This window comes from Falco naumanni, chromosome 1 (assembly GCF_017639655.2).
Source record: "Falco naumanni isolate bFalNau1 chromosome 1, bFalNau1.pat, whole genome shotgun sequence".
NCBI lineage: Eukaryota > Metazoa > Chordata > Aves > Falconiformes > Falconidae > Falco > Falco naumanni.
In genome coordinates this window covers 69154471-69174792 of record NC_054054.1, presented here as the reverse complement: position 1 = coordinate 69174792, position 20322 = coordinate 69154471, and the positions used below count along the sequence as shown (strand labels likewise).

At 36.9% G+C, this 20322-nt stretch overlaps 1 protein-coding gene across 2 annotated transcripts in view; it reads right to left on the bottom strand.

The window, feature by feature from the left end:
- The window catches only part of TBCK (TBC1 domain containing kinase), a 118110-nt gene that overhangs the window by 12287 nt on the left and 85501 nt on the right, over positions 1-20322 (bottom strand). For both annotated transcript variants that reach the window (XM_040598123.1, XM_040598112.1), the window contains 2 exons: positions 5153-5328; positions 297-456 (listed from right to left, as the gene is read on the bottom strand). In XM_040598123.1, the coding sequence (XP_040454057.1) occupies positions 297-456; positions 5153-5328 (336 nt within the window). The remainder of the gene's footprint in view (positions 1-296; positions 457-5152; positions 5329-20322) is intronic.

Sequence of the window (20322 nt, the reverse complement as noted above, 5' to 3'; positions counted from 1 at the left end):
TTAGAAGTGCTGATGTCACTTCTATGACATGCCAAAAAAGATTTTAAACCTGAAAAAGGTAATGTTAAATAATTTCATTTCAAAACTTCAACTGTCTCAGATGCTGATTACTTGAAGAGAAATATGTCTTTGTCTAGAAGCAGAAAAGAACAACAACAAAATCACCCTAAATCCTGTCATCATATCCAAAGTTGCTAATCTGAATTATCTAGACTAGCGTTTATTTACTACTGTCTGTATTCATGCCATTGCTGTATTTCTAAGAATAAACATATATGTTATAGCAATATACTTACGGCAGCTGTGTTCTTCACTGCATTTCCTACAATCACCACAACTCTTCCTCTAAAGCTCTGGAGCATGGCAGTTGCTGGGCACTGGACAAGATCCCCTTCTGCAGTAAATGCTGACGCAAATGGAACATTGATGCTGCCAGAAATGTGGCCACGGTTAAAGCTTAGGAAGATCAGTTAAGGACATTTGAAAGGCAGAGACATCTGTGGTAGCCTGTAGGATGAACCTGCTGTAGGATGAACCTGCTCTTCACCCCGGCTGTCACGATACAACAGTGTTGGTCTTTTGTGCTAGTATATTTTGACAAGCCTCATTTACTATTTAGTCATATAGAGAAAATAACTTCTGACACTACACAGAAAAAAAAAAGGACAGAAGAGTTGTTTCATAAAGGACATAGCACACCACTACAGAAACTGACCTGCTAAATGAAACGCTTAGTGCTAAAGAACCAGTATCCACATACATACAATATACGTATTTCTGTGGATTTTACTGCAAATCAACTCTGACAACAAGAGCCAAATACCAATAAGCAGCTGGAGCACCTCTTCCAGAAGAGTTTTATGTAAAAGGAATGAAGCACTTACAATGAGAACCAAAATTAAACAGGGATTATTGGGAAATTTCCTTAAACCTTCTGCCAACCCCCATAAGCCCCCTACACTTTGATCCAAACTGAAATTCTAATGTACATGCGCTCAGATTCCCAAACAATGAGTATCATATATATTATCTGGAGTCCCACTAACAGTGAGCCTATATTGGGTCTTGAAAAGCAAGCAACAGGTGAGTGCCAGCAACTCTGATATATAGTTAGTTGTGCTTCACTTTCATAGGATGATCATTCCATGGAGATTTTATGAACAAATATTGAATGTGAGTCTCTTCAATAAAATTAAGTTGGACCACTAGTACCTAGCTTCTCATGAATTTGAAAATGCACCATGACCTACACAAACTTCTGAATTACTTTCATAGACTGTACACACATGCCTGGAACACTCCCCTTCCCCAACAATAAACAAGAATACCATTGAAGAGATGGGAAACAGCAAAGTTCTGCAAAAATAGACACAATATAAAATAACCAGATTAGTCACTCTTTACTACTGTACTTGCAGAAAGCTAGTTTAATTTATAATTAAATCCCAGGCTCTTTTTCAATATAGGAGCTGCCTTAAATAAAAGTAAGATTTAATTGACTTAGGTTAATACTAGCATTCATTTCTCGTGATTTATGTAACAGTTTCAGCTTTATGATCATCATTGCTAACTGTGGGAAAAATGTGGCTATATATAAACATTTGAATGAACAAAATATGATCATGTACCATTCATTTGTGCTGTCAGTTTGCTTCTATTTTGAAGGCGAAAATTATGACACCCCTCCTTCACTAATTTGTGTCAACCTCCTTTTCCCCAGGGGAAACCACATCACTCATTGCTACTAACGAGAGTAAAAGTTCTGAAACTATCACAAGACTGAAAATTACTTTGGACAGATTTAGTTGCTCACACTCATGCCATTAAGAATGCTTAAATGCTCAGAGAAAGTTGACTTAATCTCTTAACAAAGACATACATTTGATATCAATAGTACCAAACCAGATAGATCCAAAATGTATTTGCTGTCATTCACATTCTCCCTAATCTTAAGTGACCATCTTAAGCATTCCAGTACTAAAGACAATTAATGAAAAAGCCAAAGTTTTGTGCTACAGACTGAGAGACTGTAAGTATGCAGCTTAGCTATACATGTGTGTGTATATATATAAAGCCAAATAACTTTGCTAACAGGTATGGAAGGCTGCCATGTTTCTGCTAACATGCTTAATGAAATGAGCCTTAGATGAATTGCTGGCCAGAGACACTGCTTTGAGTATATTACCTTTTTATTAGTCTTCTGTTGCAAAGTTGTCTATTGGGAAAAAGGGCTAGCAGCTCTCTGCCTTGCAACGTGAGCTTCATTACAAAACAAAACCTTAGCTTTCAACTGCATCCTAGTATGAAATATGAAGCATGTTTGATACATGTTGAAAATCCTCTCATGCTTTTTTCAAATCACACTGAAAACAAAGTGAGAGTGAAGTTTAGCACGACAGGCATCAATGATGAGGAAAAACTACTGACAAAAACGATCACATTTTTGAAATGCCTCATAGTGGTCTGTCACATTTTAAAACATGCCACAGTAACATACAGATTGTCTGATCCCATTGCACAGTTTGTTGAAAGTTTGTGACAAACACAAAAACTTTCCTTACTGCAAGAACGAACAGGACACTGAACACAGTATTCCTATGGCTTCCCATGTACATTCAGAACTGCTGACAGCTTAATAGTTTTCTATACACCGTGTTTTCTTCCTTCTACAACTGACATAAAAGCCAGCCCACTCAAGGGGTAATTTTACTACCTACCAGTCTTTTTAATAAAGACATTTCCAACCTACTAACACCAGATAGGTATTAGGATTTAAGTCCACTCTTATTTAAAGGACAGGACATTTTAGTCTCCCACAAACTCCAACCAGACCAAAACAACAGCAGCAGCCATCACAGTACACTGTTAAAGCTATGGAAATTTTCTCTCTGGCATACCTCCTCATTCAAGAGCTACAAATGGAAAACCTGATTAAAGTTTTGTAATATGAAAGGCAGCGCCATAAAACTTCGCAACAGTCAAATGATTTTAAAATAACTGAAATTTTGAATCCACTCTGCTAGAGTAGAACAGGATTTATACAACAGTAGAGTAGAACCCATCATCAAGCTATAAGGAAAGCTATGGAAACATTTAAGCAAACACCTTGCCTTTGATCCTGATTACAATATAAATAAATCCACTATTATACACAGATGATAGCCTTTCAGTGCAATGATTGTAGTCTCAGCATTTTATATTACCTGCTGTCCTTCTGCATTCTTCTTGATTTCTAGGAAGTAGCTTAAATAACAACAGAAGGATGCATGTAGACACAGAAACATTTTACTCAGTAGTATCAAGGCCTTCTAAGCAGTAACAATAATGTTTTATAGTTTTTAATTCCAGGGACATCTTTTAATCTGAAGTCTAATAAGTATTATCTCTTGATGAAGAATTTATCTCCCAGAAAATAGGCTGCACTTTTACCATCTTCTGAATAATGATGACCACATTTTCAACAATTTAGATCCAGGAGTAAAGCAGCTGCTGGAGTCCAGAAAATAAAGAGTCAAACATCTCAGACACATGAATCTCTACTTAATTGGAATCCTTAACTGATGCATGAAATTAATACATGCAAGTAAAAGAAAAATTACTTTTTTGTGTTTCTTTGACCATTCTGTTTTATCTACACAGCAGATCACATCACAGGCTCAAGTCTGGCATACAATAAAATTATAATTCCTTGAAAATAACAGTATTAATTTAGAACAGTCCAATTATACTACTCTGTTTACTATGTAAATAATAAATTTACCTCTACATAGTAACAGTAATATTAATTTTTCTATTTCACCACACTTTGTCATAAATATTGCTAAATATTTAATAGAGAAAAATGTTAGTAGCAGTATTTTTCTGCATATACAAATATCTTTAAAGTGGTATTTTAACAAACTAGGTGGAAAAAAATGAGGTCGAAACATTATTTATTTTTTTACTACGTATTTTAGCCCAAATACTGGCATCTGCCGTTTCACCATTCACTTCACTGCCTATAATTCACACATTTCTAATACAAATGCACTATGTTAGCAACATTTGTTAAGACAGTGGAGGATCTTTTCTAATGATAAAGGTGTTGGGAGCCTGTTGAATCTTTGTCATTGGAGTTCTTGAAGAACAAGCCAGAGATAGGCAAAAGGAATGATCTTCCTTTCTCAAAGAAAGAGGTGGACTAAACCTCATGAGTCTTTTGTTATTTTTCTATTGAGTATTGTTTTCCCATTAAGAATTATAGCTTGTGACACAGTAAGCTGCTAAGAGTACATCTACAACAGAAACAACTACCTACATCACCTTTATTATTATGAAAGGAGCAATACTTCAGAAAAAATGATACAAACCAACAGCAAGTATTTTCCAAAATACTTGGCATAACGTTAGGAGTTACCTCTAATAAAACTCTTGTAATTATTCTCACTTTTAGATGGATGTTAATGAAGATGTGTGTTTCTGGCAAAGCACACTTGTATGGACTCCCCCTTCTAAAACCTAACAAATCCAGCCCCATAACCACACTGTTCAGAAAAACAGTAAAAAAACAATAATACTCCACAGGCAAAGAACTACATATTTGATAAAGAACAAATGGGTAAGGTATAGACAGTGAAACAACCTTGATAAAAATACAGCTTCAAGACATGTTTAAGACTTCTCTGATTGTAAGCTAACTAAAGAATGTAAGTTAGGGCAGCTATATGGCTGCATTACCTGTCAGTAGCAAAAAGGTACTCAATGAGCATTGATTTTCCACTGAGGGATTGGCAAAACACATGAGCTATCAAGTCTTCTCTATGTCCCTTCCACTTATTTGGAAAGCCTCACACCATTTCAAAATACTGGTCATATTAAATGGGGAAGGTCTGCTGACAACACCTGTCACAAAAAGAGGTACTATTAAAGCACTTATGCTACTGGTACAAAGTGGTTTCACTAGACCCACAGCTTAAAATGGGAAGGTAAAAATACATCCGTCTGTCCTCCTCTCTGCAAACCAGACCTCTCCACGACAAAAATCCTTCCACTGTGCCTCTACCACATCCCTTTCCACTAGTTACCATTCTAATATCTTACTGGCTGCACACCACGAGGAAGTAATGGACGCAAGCATGGCTTGGCAAGGCTGGCACTCAGATTTGAAGGATACTCTTCACTGTTACGAATGTCTACCACCAGCAGCTTTGGCTTGCTAGACTTTGTTTTCTTCACAGGTGTTTTGGAATGACTAGGTCCTGTCAACTCACACAAATCAATCAGATCTTCTGCTGAAATGCGGGGTGATACCTCTGCCTTCAGGTCATCCAACTTGATGGAATCCCTAGACTTTAAAAGAAAAAAAATAATATTAGAGGTGACAATTACAGACATGGTGTTCTTTGAAACCTTTGCTTAGTTGACAACCTCGAAGCCTAACAACCCAGTTAGACAGAAACAGATCTTTTCCTTGTAACTCTGAACTAGTCTGAGTTAAACTAGCCACACAGAGAAGCTCCAGTGCACTACCAAATGCCTGTCTGCCCTATTTTCTGTTGAAGTTGTTAAAAAATACAATTGTTTGATCATCTGTGCGAACTATTTTAGTTTGTAATTTCTTAATGAATTTTAATGAATTATTCACTGTGGTGAGGGGGTCATAAAACTCACAGAAAGTTTCTCAGCATCAGCAATTAAGTAAATGAGCTAGAAAGCACTCTCTGAAAGGCCTTGTGCTTGGAGGAGGAAAGAAGGGTAGCCATTGGAGACTTGACACAGAACATGCAGGGATGCCTCTGCAAGATACAGAGCTATCTAAACACCAGGCATTACCCCAGCCCAAAGACTAGGCATAAATCAGGACACCAGAAATGTAAGAAATAGCCCTGTATTATAACCTAGAAAATCTGTTCCTTTGTTTTGTGGGTTGGGAGAATTGGGGGACACAACAGATAATGACAATGCCATACACCTGGTAGTACTCAAGCAACTAGTCTTGATAATACTTAAACTGTTTTTCATAAAAGAGCCTTCACTGTGAATTATCTCAGAATTATCTCTAAAGTGCTAGCTTTTCTTCATTTCACATTCTTAAAAGCCCATGCATATATAAGTTAAGGAAAAAAAAAACACCAACAAACTTCCTTATTTTTGTGAATAACAGAGAATGCAAAAATTCTGTATTTTCATTAATTACCAACACATACAAATCTCTGAATTGCAGCAGAAAAAGTAAAATATGGTCACCATAAGACATTGTGAAGTGTTTGAAGGCATGTTTCCACCTTCCTTCAGAGGTTTTACACTGCTGAAACTTTTAAATGCCATTACAATTATACTTTCACCCAAAAGAATTAGCTTGAGTCACTCAAAAAAAAAAAGCATAAGGGAAACCTTCAGCTCATTCATTAGGGTAAAACTCTGATTCTTTATAAGTGATAGGCAAGAAGATCTGCAGTATGCCCTAGGCTTTTCTCCCTGAGAACACTGGGTTTGCAAAACCAATGTGAAGATCTGAAAGCTGAATGACTGCTAGTCACCTTTGCTATTATTACATATGCAAACATGAGACCTTTTTCTTTAATGGTCTAAGCTACCCTGGTGGAACTTCCAGAACCATACTTACACTAAAAGGTCCTCATATCACTTCAATTAAATGTTGAAAGTACTTTTTTTTTTTAAAACTTTCATACACTATGTAATTAAAAATACATTAGCATGCACAGTAAAGTTAAGGAGCTAGTAAGTTATGCTTATTTATAGCCTTCTGCAGCAAAAACTTTTTTTTTCCTATTGGTGTCTTTGCCATCACAGGTAGATTTTTAAAGCAGCTTGTTTTCATTATACTTTAATTCAGCAGATACAGAATTAACAGATTGGTTACATATGCAAAAACCCCCAAAACATTATGGAACTCAACTTACTGCAAGAGTTATGACGTCAAAGATACATATGTACATCAAAGATAGAGCTTAGTCATCTTAAAACAGAACTGGCTTGTCTTGTGCAACCACTGTGCCCTGTTCAGCGGGAGGTCAAATAGAGGCAAAAGTTGTTTATAACTAAGTCCACAGCTGTTTCTAGTGAGTTATTCTGGCTTGTCAGGAGACAGGAACAAACAGAATAACTAGGATTGGTTACAGGGAGCATCTTGTGAAAGATCTTCAGACTGTTTAGATACCTTATCCTTGAGGAAGAAGGCCTACATTACTGAAAAAGCCAACCATTTCATCATAAAGATTTGCTTGTGCGCACTGCAGTTGTTCAGAACGAGCACAGGCATAGAGATGGACTACAGAAAGTGAAAAATAAAAAGAGCAGATAAACAGAACAAACAGAATGAGTCTATACAGTGCAGTCAAAATATAGGTCTTTTCTAAGAGCATCACAGTAGCAAATTTTCTGCTTTGAAAAAATATTCCATTTCTATCACCTTTTAGACTGCAGTGACCACACCAATTCAAGACACTATGTGCTTATAATCCATGAAACAGATTCAAGAGAACAGGAGTAACACACTGAAGGAAATGGAGGCATTACTAATTCGTATTAACCCAACTGACTATTGTTAGCTCTAGCTTTTGTTTTGGCTTCTAAACATAATAGTTTGTCATTTAAACTGAGGACTATTCAAAGTTTAGAGAACATGCTAGAAAGAATAGAAAGGCATACACATCTTTTCCTGAGTTATATCCCTGAAAAAAAAGACTACTTCGGCAGTCCTTCTGCAGTTAGAAATACCTCTGCTGTAAAGCTGGTTATCAAAAAGCACTCAAAATTAAAAAGAAAGCCAATAATTTTAATTCACGGAATATATTAGTCCACCAAACTGCCTTTTCCATTGTATATGATAATATTCAAAAAAAAGAATTTACAAATTGCTAGTCTTAGCATGTAATTTCCTCCCAAGTTCAGAATAATAGAGTTTGTGATGCTTTATAATCAGAAAAATGCTTGATTTTATGGATAACGTATTATTTGTTTAAACATAATAGATAATACTCAAGGGAGACCCGTTTCCATAAAAATAACAGTATGACAGAGGACACAGCCAACTCCCAGTTGCTGTCTAAAGTCACTTTGCAGCTGAGTAGCTGAATTTCCCCAAGGAGTCCAAGGAAATGAATTGCATCAAAGGGGAGGAGGAGGAACAGTCAAACTCTTCTCACAAACTTCTGACTTGCCAAACAAATCTAGCAGTCCATGTCTAGGGGCTTCACAGCAGACACAAACTTGCAATATCCAAGAAAGGTAGTAATGTAGGTAAAGTAGTGATTACCTAATTACACATTTGGCTGAGACAGGTTAATTTGCCTGGTGACTAAAGCTGGCAGACATCACTACACCCTCCTGCCGACAGCTTCTCCCTCAGGAGAATGTTTGTGGAGCAGCACCGAGGGAAGGGAAGCAAGTCCGCTGCAAAAAGAGTTCAATCCTTGAAGCAGGGTCAGAGGATTACAGGGAATAATAAATACTCAGGTAGCAAAGTCAGGCATTATAAAAATGCAGACTATGCCAGTGAAGCTGGCTGAGATGACCTGAATTAAGTCTTCTGGAGAAACATTTACATTATGATGGAGTCTAGTTACACAACCACTTCCTACTTTTATTTATAAAATTCTTGCCTAATTCAGCAGATGGGATGAATGCCTCAGGAAACAATAAAAGTTTAAGAGGAAAGCATGAAGCCTACAGCAGAAAACAAACCAGTGAAAACTCACCTATACTAATGTAAAAGCAGTTTCTCCTTAGCCAAAAACATAAAAGCCACAAGAAGCGCTGCACAGGTAGATCCTGTTTGTCATGTCAATAGTTTTTAATAACCAGGACAAGGATTATTTTTTTTCCCCCCTCCTTTAACTGGGCTGAAAATAAGGAGAAACAGATTCAGCTGTGAATTTAAGAACCATCTTTGTTTTGCTTTGACCTAGTATGTCCAGATCTGCCTAAACGGTGTATGTTCAGTGATACAAAGCTGCAGCCTAAAGCTCCTTGACAGACTTGCAGAAAATAGAATTAATGAATAAATTATTTTAACAACTGTTTTATAAGACTAATTTCTTTCCTTGAAATTGCAAAGTGAAATAAGTGCATGCGCTTATAAGATCATCTTTCCTAACTACATTTAAAAATTTGACTTTATATTCTGTATCTGGTAACAACTATATTTCATGTCAGAGATTTTCTCACAGGAAATTTTCTAATGAACTTTCATGCAGCACAAGCTGAACACTGCTAACACCATGCTGTCAATCCTTCTCCCCAGTCCTGCTCACACCTCCTTATCATACCACCATCCTGCTAGACATACTTGTAGTTTGGCATTGGACTTGAGTTCAGACAGCTCTTGAGATGGTCATGGCCCCGGGCACCCAAATCTTGCAACTTCTTTTGAAACTAACACCTTTCCTACTCCTCTCCGCAACAGTGTTCCAGCTGTTTTCTACTACCTCACTGAGTACTCTCTTTGCCTCAGCCCGGCCAAGTAAAAGGAGATGCATGAGATGCAGGCTGACATTTTGAGACAGGAGGCTTAACATTTGTCCTGACTGCTGGCTTCAATTCCCTGTTTAGGCTTTATTATGTCACTGCAGGCATTGGTTTCTGGCTGGGAAACAACAGGTGAAGGAAGGGAAAGGGCCCAATTTAAACCAAATCCTTTGAGTAAGGTTAGCTTCTTTTGGGAAAAGTTTATGGCACTGACAGTCTCTTAGTAATTATTTACAAACGTCCAACAAATTGTGACGAGCAAGTAGTATCCAACTGAGATTTTGAGTCCAGCTAAATGAAGTTGCAGACAGTCACATCTCAGGACATCTGCTTACAATATCTGGTTCAATTCCTCATCTGCAATTTTTTGTTTCTTTTAAATAATGAAGGGAGTATAAGGACTATTCTAAAAACCTGAACTTCCGCACTAGAAATACTTACTACTTTATTGCGGGGTACAAACAGATCAATTAACAAAAAATACCCAGGATAACAACTGGGAAAAGCTTAAGTCGAAATAGCATATCACATACAAAAGACACTTGTTTCTTCCCTTCAATTATCCTTCTCCTGTGATCTATTTACTCTTTTACAAGGCAAACATGGTACATGATTTCTAAAAAAACACCCCTTACTCTTTCTTAAAAAAAGGCAAAAGCTCTACTTTAAGCACAGTGCCAGAGGGTAGTTAAAAGTCCAGTTGCACATTTGTGTAGCGCTCCAACAGTTTAGTCAACATACTCATGGTTTTAGAGGTAACATAAGAAATTGTATACTGACTACAGCACTAATATTGAGAACTGTGTTCATATACAGAGATAAACTGACTGTCATTATTTAGAAAATGTAAGAATTTTCAGAAAGATACACACACATTTTCACACACATGTACATATGTGCTAAGATACTGAGTTTACTACTTAAGTTGCTTTGTCTGTTTTCCTGCAAAGAAAAAAGACTTATTTTAGCATATCCTAACTTCAAGCATGAATCTTCCTTTAGACTAGTCATCTAGAAGAAGTTGTTTATCAGGGAAGACTGCTTAATCAGTAGGCTGGAAATAGGAAAAAGAGTAATTAAGCTGAAGTCTGAGGTCTACTAGCCTCCTAAAAGTTTCTCTGACAACACCCTAAATTCTTTACTTTCAAAGTACTTATTCTTCTCACCCCATTAATTTTCAAATAGGTCTGGGAATTGCTAAGCCATATGCATTTACTGCTCTTAATAAGAAGAAACAGGCATTAAGAATTTAATTATTATTTTTTTAATATTAAGAATTAAAGCTGCTTAAGCACTCTCAAATTAGAAGTCAAGCTTCGGAAAGATTAAAGCACTCCAAGAACATGAGGCTGGCTCCTATCTCTTGTTCCATTAGTCTGTAATCTCTTACAGGCATTTCATCCTGGCTATTAAATGGAGATATAAAAAGTTTTTTTGAGAAAATAAGCAAGTATCTTTAGTTCTGCTGAACCTGAACTTAACAGTCTCATCTGATAAACACAGAAGCTGTAAAGCAACTTTTTATCCATGTGAAGGACAGCTTTATCTGAGTTGAAGCAGGGTTCCCCTGCTTTTGTCTTTGAAGTTGGCAAAACTTAATGCCGCAAATATAATACAGAAGGAACTTCAGCCTGAAAGTCAGTATAATTAAAATCTGGGGTTCAAGTAAAATAATCTATTCGAAGTATCAAAATCCTTCATAAAGAAACATGCTTCACAGAAGATGTTATTCCATATTTTTGGAACACAATGTTTCATTTCTAAATCAATGTATGCACGTATACCTAAGAATAAGATGACAAAAATATTTTAAAGCCAGCTTAGAAGATAATGGTTTCAAAAGATTTCTGAAGAACTAATCAAACAGAGAAAGAGACAAAAGCAGATTCACATAGCAACCACAGACGCAACTCTGAATCAAGGGTCCACTAGCTTGTAACAGACATTGCTGTTTGTGTTTGGTTTTAGTTTAAAGAACCATAATGGAAGAAAACTAATACATTTTTTAAAGTGAACTCCACCTAACATAATATTTAATGTCATGGTGCCATCATATAAGCTTTGGGATAAATATATTTATACAGAGTAGTGTTATTTTATACCAACTAAAATATAGCAGTCAGATGAAAACAACTGGTAGAAATGAAGAGGGAGAATAAGCAAGAACAGGACACTTCAGAACAGATTTGTAGACAAAGCCACTGCTATCATGTTTTTATCAAAAAAGCAGGTTTTATGACAGGCAGAGTCAGTTTTCAGGAAGTATCTGAAAACAAGACCAAGTAAGAACACTGGATTTTACCTGCATCATCTAAAAGGATTTTATGACTGAAACTAATCATTACTAGTGTGTTTGCACAAGTATTTTCTATGTAAATTGTTTCGTTTATATCCTTCATAATTAAGTAGATGAAGGCAGCACTTCCTTCCCTAGGAACTTTGCATGTTTATTTTTGGCGGGATATTTTTGTTTGTTTGTTTTTAAACAAAGAGAATGACTCCCATTGCTCCCTTGAATTCTGATGGCCAGATAAAAAGTACTTAATTCCTGCACCAATGGAGAAAGAATGATGCTTAAATCTACTGTTACTGACAGAAAGAGGCCTATACAGGAAGGGAAGTAGTCTAATGATCATAAACAAATAAAAAGGAATACGTGTCTTGAGACGCTCCCTAATCATATCCTCCCTGGCTTTTATGACTGTTATTAGCAAAGGATCACAGAAAAAGGCTTCAATGTTTTCTGATGTTCAATCAAGACTACATATAAAGTGGCAGCAGCCAAATTTCCAGATTTCAGGAACTGGTTTCTCTAATTTTTCAAACACTCAAGAACCACTTCTCTACACCGTCTCTCTAGCAAACCCATTCTTACACTTCAGATTCAGTCCTCCCTTGCCATCCTGTTCTACTTGTCACATTTCCAAGTGAAAACATTGGTGATTACCTTCTCTATGTTCCCTATCTCCCTCTACTTCCTAATTCTTCACTTTGCTCCGTTTCATTTTGCAAGCGGTATTCTTCCACCCCCTCTACCACCCTGACTCCCCCACAAGGTGCCCTGCTCCATAACCCACACCTTAAGGAGTGCACAAACAGCAACCTGTAGCTAATTATCATTCATAAATATCCTCCAAACATCTTCAAACACCACTGTAGGCAGTCTACAAAAATTTAAGTGAGGTCTGCTTGCCAAAGTAACTCATTATACAGAAACTTGTCTCTTTTCTCCGTGGAATAACATAATTGAGTGAATAAGCTGAGTCAGCAGAGCAGAAAGACAAGTTATTCCCTTTTGCAGCTAGGCAGACATGATGCGAAATGATAAAATGGGTAAACACTTCTCACCACTGCAGGGAACCATTCTAAAATACAAAGCTGAGCCATAATCCAGTTCTGCCTGAAAATACCCACAAGATGCTTTAACATGAAATAAAATGAAGTAAAATCAGCAGCATGAATGATCTTGCAAGCCTTCCCCACTTCTCATCAGTGCCTCTTTTTTTTCCTTGATAGATGCTCTCTTCTTGACATGTTATGACTTTGCTTTGAGAAAAAATACTACAGGATGTTAAGAATACAAACTGTCAGAGATTCCCTCACTTTCTTCAAAAATAAAACCAACAGGAATTTAATATCACATCTCAATGCAAATGGCAACTGAAAAAGGAACTTCCTTTCCCTCACAATGTGATCATGTATGTCACTTGGTGTCAAAGACCTTGGATTTAGACAATCCATCTTTTTTCAGGATTCAAGTGCAGTTGCTATTCATCCATGATTCCTGTTTTCTGAACAATGGCAGCACAGCTGAGAGTTATTTACCACTGTGAAGCCTGCCAAAGAGCAGAACGTACTGTTAAGGCTCTACCTTAACTGGTGACTATTAAGAGGAGTGCCGAATTTCAGCAACTGTCAAAAAGTTTGATAATTTGGTTAGCCAGACAGTTACACTGTAAGCTGTATGTGCTTTTCACATCAATCTCCTTGGATTTCTGTACCACTCTGCTCATTTTAGAAAACTGTGCCAAAGTTTTGGCGAGATACATGTAAGTCATCATTTTAGCATCAACAGAAACATTATGCCCATCTACCTAAAATGTGTTCATTCATGTGGCTCCGTGACTACCACTTGCTGCAGATTCACCTTCACAATCAATGCGTACTCTTTTTTCTAGTTATGCTGTCACACATATTTGAAAATCAGATTTTCCACTGGCAACAATGGCAGATGAGAAAATACATTTACATAGCCATAACCATTTTACTAGCAGATGAAGGTGATGACACGATCACATAGGCCACCAGCCAATTTGTACCAGCCCGCCAACTGCAAGAACGCAGCAACAGCACCAGGCAAAAGAGCTGTATTCAGGAAAGTATTTTTCATCATCTCACTGCACTTCACAATAAAGTTAGATCATAGTGACACTGCATCTTGACCCAACTGAGAAAATGCACAGCACTTAGCCTGGCCTGAGGTGCATTAAGGGATGCAATGGAATCCTGGATTCGAGGTTAGCCTAAGGTGGGCTCCTATAGAGACCTATTTGAAGAAAAAGAATAGGGTAGGACAGAGGACTACAGAGTAGAGAAAAAAAACACCTTAGGCCTTTAATAGAAATAAGTGTCTCCAACATAATACATCCCCACCCCATATGGTGAAATTTCATTTTTCTTATGTCTTCTCAATAGCACTGTTCCACAGCACTGTGCTCCAGGACATAACTTCCACAGCAGGAATATATGGCACACACACGGGATGGTGTATGCTGGAATTAAGAGTTGCTGTGAGTGGCAGGAGGTAGCTATGTCTGTGCACCTTAGCATATTTGTCCGTGAAATAAACTACTAAGATTCTTGAGTTTACTTCTTCTCCAAAACCTGACTTCAAAAATTTCTCCCAAACTCCATTGCCTTGTAATGCTACAAGCATACACATCAAAAATGTAATACCAAGTGGACCATTTGTCTCTGCAGTATCTAATTGTTCTTAATGCTGAATAAAACGTTAATCTTCTTAGATCCATGCTGATCATGAACCTAATTTTAGCACACTCATTGGGTTATTCTGGTGTTACTTTTTTCTTTTTTCACATACACACTGCACTTCTTTTTCATTTTCCTTTCTTTTTAGATGTAGGCCACTTTTTTTTTTTTTTTTGATAAAATATGGATTATTTAAGTATGAAATAAAACTATCACCCATGAAAACACACCAAGTATTTATAATGGTTGCCAAAAACTTATTTCCACTATAGTTCTCCCTCTCAAAGAAGTCCGGAGTCAGTGCTATAAGATGTGGGAACAAGCAAAATAACTGTGTCTTCAGCCAGACAGCCAGCTTGCAATTCAGGACCACAACAGCCTGAAATTGTTCCCTCCTCAGCAGCTCATGAGCTGATCTCTTGATGTATTTCTCAGGAGAAAATTCTAAAGCACCCCTCACAAAACATTAACTTTACATCATATTGTCAGGAATCCAATAAATAATTACCTAAGGGATTTATGTATATATTTATCATTCATAAATATCCTCCAAACATCTTCAAACACCATTGTAGGCAGTCTACAAAAATATAAATATCCAATAAATAAAAAACTCTAAGGTGTATAACTACATCCTAACATTCTCCATGCACTGGATGTGCATAAACAGAAACAAAAAAAAAAAAAAAAAAGGAAGTGTTTGAAAAATAGCTTACTGCTACTACTCTTTAGTGAGACAGAGCAAATTTCTGCTTGCTAAAACTTAGTTATAACATAAGGCTTTGCTCCAGCTGTACTTATGGAAAGAAACAGTTGCACAACATCAAGCTTTCAAGAATGGAATGATACCACCTCACATATCACAGAGATCACCCATCAATAATCAGTGAGAAAAACTGGCATCAATCAATGCAGACAGAAAAAGCACAGGTAAAAGCCACCGTGCTACTTTTGCAGAGCTCAGAATCAGATTGCCAGCTGAGTGTTGAGTACAGCTGGGCACATACAACACTGGCCAGAGAGAACTCAGAAATTCTGGTTTTCCTCCATTTTTCATTTGAATCTTCCAATAGTTTACTTTGGCAAGGACTGACCTCAGACCACATTAGCAGTACTACCATATGTATTTCAAACAGTGTCATCACACAGGATACCCTCCACAGGGGCTAAGATTGGGTGCAGAAAGGAAAAACAGAGTTGGCTGAAATCCAAACTATTTAACAGCTGTAGCAAACTTGAATGCACTGTTCTGTTGCGTTTATTACTTTACTATGGGTCCAAACCTCTCTTTATCTTGTAAACAGCTCTTTTGTCAATAAATTCCACACATTAAAGGGTGGCAATGATAGCTGCTATATTTCTCACTCTGCTATACAGTGCCTACTGTTTATGATTTTTTAAAGTAAAACTTAAAAAAAAATAAAAATAAGACAAATGAAACTCCCAATATTTAATTGATCAATTTCACAATCTGATTTTAAACTCAGAATCTGATTTTAAAACAATTTCCAAATCAGGAAAAAAAACAAAAACCAAAACTGAAACCACAACATTCCCACAAGGTGCAGAGAAAGAGAACTGGCTAAATTTTTTAAAAATTAATTTGACAGGTGTAATTATCCTCACCTCACCCACCCAGCACATTCGTTAATCAGTCATGGAATCCCAATTGTAGGAGGTCAAAAAGGTCAAATACACCCCACTTTCAACTTCAAAGTGAGTATAATTGCAAAGACTTGTGAGGAAAGACTAGGTGGACAACCAGTGAATCCAGAACCTGAGCCTAAGGCAGCAGAGTGCTGTGGCTGCTCCAGCTGCCCCACTTAAATACATCCCAGACTGACTCAGAAACAAAGTGTGTGCAAGATATGCTTACAATCCTTAAATATGATCTAAGTGAGTATCTAACAAACTATTAAAGCACCATGTAAATAATATTTACATTATTATAAACTTACTCTAATTCTGCCTCAACTAAGAAACAACACAGCACATTTGTTCCAATGAGTTTACATTCAATTAAAATAACTGGTATTTATATTAAAACTTAAAAAAAACATCACAACATTCATTAAAGACTCTTAAATTAATATTCAAGATCAGTTATTTCCTAAGCCATATATTTCTTGTTTTATCCACTCTGGTAATTTAACACTTAATCTTCTATCAGAAAAAGTCCTAAAACATAAGAAGATACATTCACATTTTGAAAACCAAGCAGAGTAAAGAAAGTACTAAAAAAGGCTTCCTTCAGCTAATTTAGCCTGCAGAACCAAAGCACTGGAAGAAGAGGTTTCCTTACACTCCCCCCACTTCCTGATTGCTGGCTGCCTGGCTTATGAGTATTGTAAAAACTTAAAAAAGCTAAAAAATATACAGAGAAAGTTTTAAAGCTTGCAACAATTCCTAAAAATATTTGCTAGAACTTGGTGAGCTTATGACATGTCTAATTAAATAGTGATTTGTTTATTCACTCATAGGAGAATGACATAAAAGGTTTATTTTAACCAACCCATCTCAAAAATTACAAATAAACCCGATTTCTCACTCAAGCTGCTGGCAGCTTGCTGGCGGCTACAATCAGAAAACAGAAGCATCAGAGGCATGTGCAAAATAAATTAGAAGCATAACTTAGATCTTGGTCAGTTAATGCTTTAAACAACATGAACTAAAGACATCTGAGGAATATCTTTCTGTTGAGGCAGTCATAAGACCCTTGAGGCTGAATATATATACCAGCCATTATGAACCGCATGGACGCTGCACCACCGCACTTGGACATCTCCTAGCTTGTACAATGAAACAGAAATCTTGGTATACACTACTCATCGTGCTTCTTTTAGAAGAACAGATAGACTTCACACACCATTTAAGGGCTTAATATAAACCCAGTCAATACATATGGACAAATATATCCTAGGTGCACACAGCAAATGAGAAGCAACTGAGTTCTGGCATATTTATTGCAAATGGGGCCAAATTCCCATCTGTAAGAAGTCTGTCATGCAAGCTATCCTTGATTATCTGCAAACAAAAGTTTCCATCAGGAAAATTTGCTCGTATCATTTTTGGTAAAAAGAAATGTTCTTCATGTTTGCCTTGTTTCATCAAGCCATTAAAGTCACCTTCCCACTTAGGTATTCATCAAAACCAAAATGATGAACTGGATTGGTGGCATTTAAATTGGCTCAAGGATCAATAATCGTAAGGTAGACTTTTCTCCCGTTGAATGCTTTCATTCCCCAACATTCATCACGAACTCCCACCCTTGAAAAGAGAATTGGCAGTAGAAGACCAAGATGAAGGCGTAATTGTATCGGCCTCGGGATTTCTGGGAGTCCACCTGCCATACCTGAGCAGACATTGATAAAGAAACTGCATCATTCTCTTTCTAAATAAAAACAAGAGAAAGAGTATATCTACCATGTCTATAATAACGGAGATACAGACATAGCAGAAAATCGTTACATGACAAGTGTTACTTGTCTCTGTGATTCCTTGACATTCAAGAATAACACTTTTGGAGTTTCCAGGGGATAAAGGTAAGTTTCAGAAAGAGTAAGAAAAAAAAAATCATCCATGTACTGGTCAAGCAAAAATTACAGACAAATTTGAGTAGACTACTATTAAAATTCAGTAGTGAATTTAAAGAGGGGTTTCTGTTCTTATTTTTGACATTTTATCTTTCTCAAAATAAACATGCAAAACCACTTAAGATGTATATTCATTCTCTCTGAGACTATTTCCTCCTTGAGATTTTATCTCAGTAGAAATATGCTTACTGGTTGAAAGAGTAAAAGATTAAGCAACACACAAGTTCAGGAGGGAAGACAGCATCCAAGCCTACTTATGAAGTTGCAAATAGATGCCACTAAAATGAATACTAAGCAATGCTAGTGATAAAAAGAGTCAAAACAGTTCTGGTTTACTGGCTGCTGATTTAGGGAGAAAACTGCTCACCCAGGGGCAAATACTTCTCATGTTATTATTAACCAAAGCACTATAACATGCAGATACACACAAATATTGAGTATCCAGTAAAAAGCACTTAAACCGAAACAGTTTAGAAGGAAAATACAAATATAGGAGACAGCTGGTGTTTAGATTTAAATACACTAAACAATGCTTCAGAAAGTCCTAAATTCCCTTCAGAAGCAAACCTACAGCTTTGGTTACAAAGGAATTGTTTCCTACCCTACCCACCCTCAAATACAGAGGTGACTCACAAATATAAAACTGGAGACACAAGTATAGTGCAAAGAGCTTGTCCAAATAATGGCCAACTACACAGGTGGGGAAACAGCAAAGTAATTTTTTTAGAGCTAGACTGACCAGCAAGGACACAATGGTGTTTTAGGAAATCCATTAAAGGTTACTATGTGTACTAAAGACTGAACTCAGATTCTACAGCTTTCAAGTATAAAAAAAGTTCCCCCCCAAGGGACCACCAGTAGAGGACATGTCTGAAAAAACAGATCGATAGCTCAGGATTAAGGTTAAAAAAAACAAACCCAAACCCAAAAAACCAAACACCTTTGGGTGTAAATAGTGTATTTCACAAATACTTTCAAATTTGTTTTAGCAACATTGCTCAAACCCCTGAGAAAAATCATCTTATAAAGTCAAATATCCAGAAGTGCAGAACTGGTCACAAACGAGGAGTAACTCATCAGTGGCTCACATTATGCAGAGTTTTCAAAGTCTGAACTATGGGTCCTGACAGAACCATAACATATATTGCTTGTACGTGTCTGTCTCAAAATCCAACACACAAAAATACAGCACATGAAAGCAACCATATTTGTAGACTATAACTTGATATATGAATCTGCTTCCTTGTCATTCAGGCATCCATGAGATTACTCTCTGCTACAGAAAAAGTCTGAATGTGTTCACATATTTCTGATATCACATAGTGCTGCTCCATATGATGAGCTAAAAAACACCACTACAGCAGTACCCAAAAAGTCCAATACACTTCAGCTTCAAAAGAAATGAAACCATCAGATACACTGCAGTAAACGAAGAGTCCTTTGCTATTAAGTAGAAAGAAGTAAAAATGAAAGAGAAGGCAACAGAAGTTACGTGGGGTTTTTTTTGTGTGTGTTTTTTTTTCTCCCCTTTCTCTACAACATAGCAAAAACATTAGCTTAATTCCTTAGAAATTATGGGATGGGTGAGCCTAGCTGCTGGCACCATAAACAAACACAACTTCTGGTATGTAAATAAAATTACTTTTGGTAAAAAACAGCCCCAAAATTTCTAGGAAATAGAAGAATACTGAAAGAAACTTTGCTTGACCCAAAATAATGGATTTTTATCTCTGCTACACATACAAATCTTTGTTCTGTTTACAGTTCAGTAGACATCACTGCTTTATCCTGTCTCCCTCCTTGCTACTTCCAAGTCCCTTCACTCTTGCTTGGACACAGAAAGGCACAAGCACAACCTCAGAACTGAGAAGACTTGTCTTTTAACTCTTTATTGTAACATTAAGAAAAGCTAGCACATACACAAAAACATTTTCACTGTGAGCACTGTCAGACATCAGATCAGGCTGCCAAGAGAGACTGCATAATCTCTTTCCTTGGAAGTTTTCATGACCTGATGGAACAAAGCCCTGGGCAACCCCATCTGAATTCAGTGTTCAGCCTGTCTTCTGCAGATGACTTCCTAAGGTCTTGTCTCAATTACTCGATGAATGTGCAGCCTTTAGCTCATTCAGAAAGTCTCTCCACATCTTTCTAGAACATGTTGCTCAGCAGCAATTGTATTGGCTATACTTCCTGTATGACAACAACCAGTATTCTCCTGTCATTTCATTTTTCTTTCCAATTGCCTTTCTATATCCACCTATCATTTCTT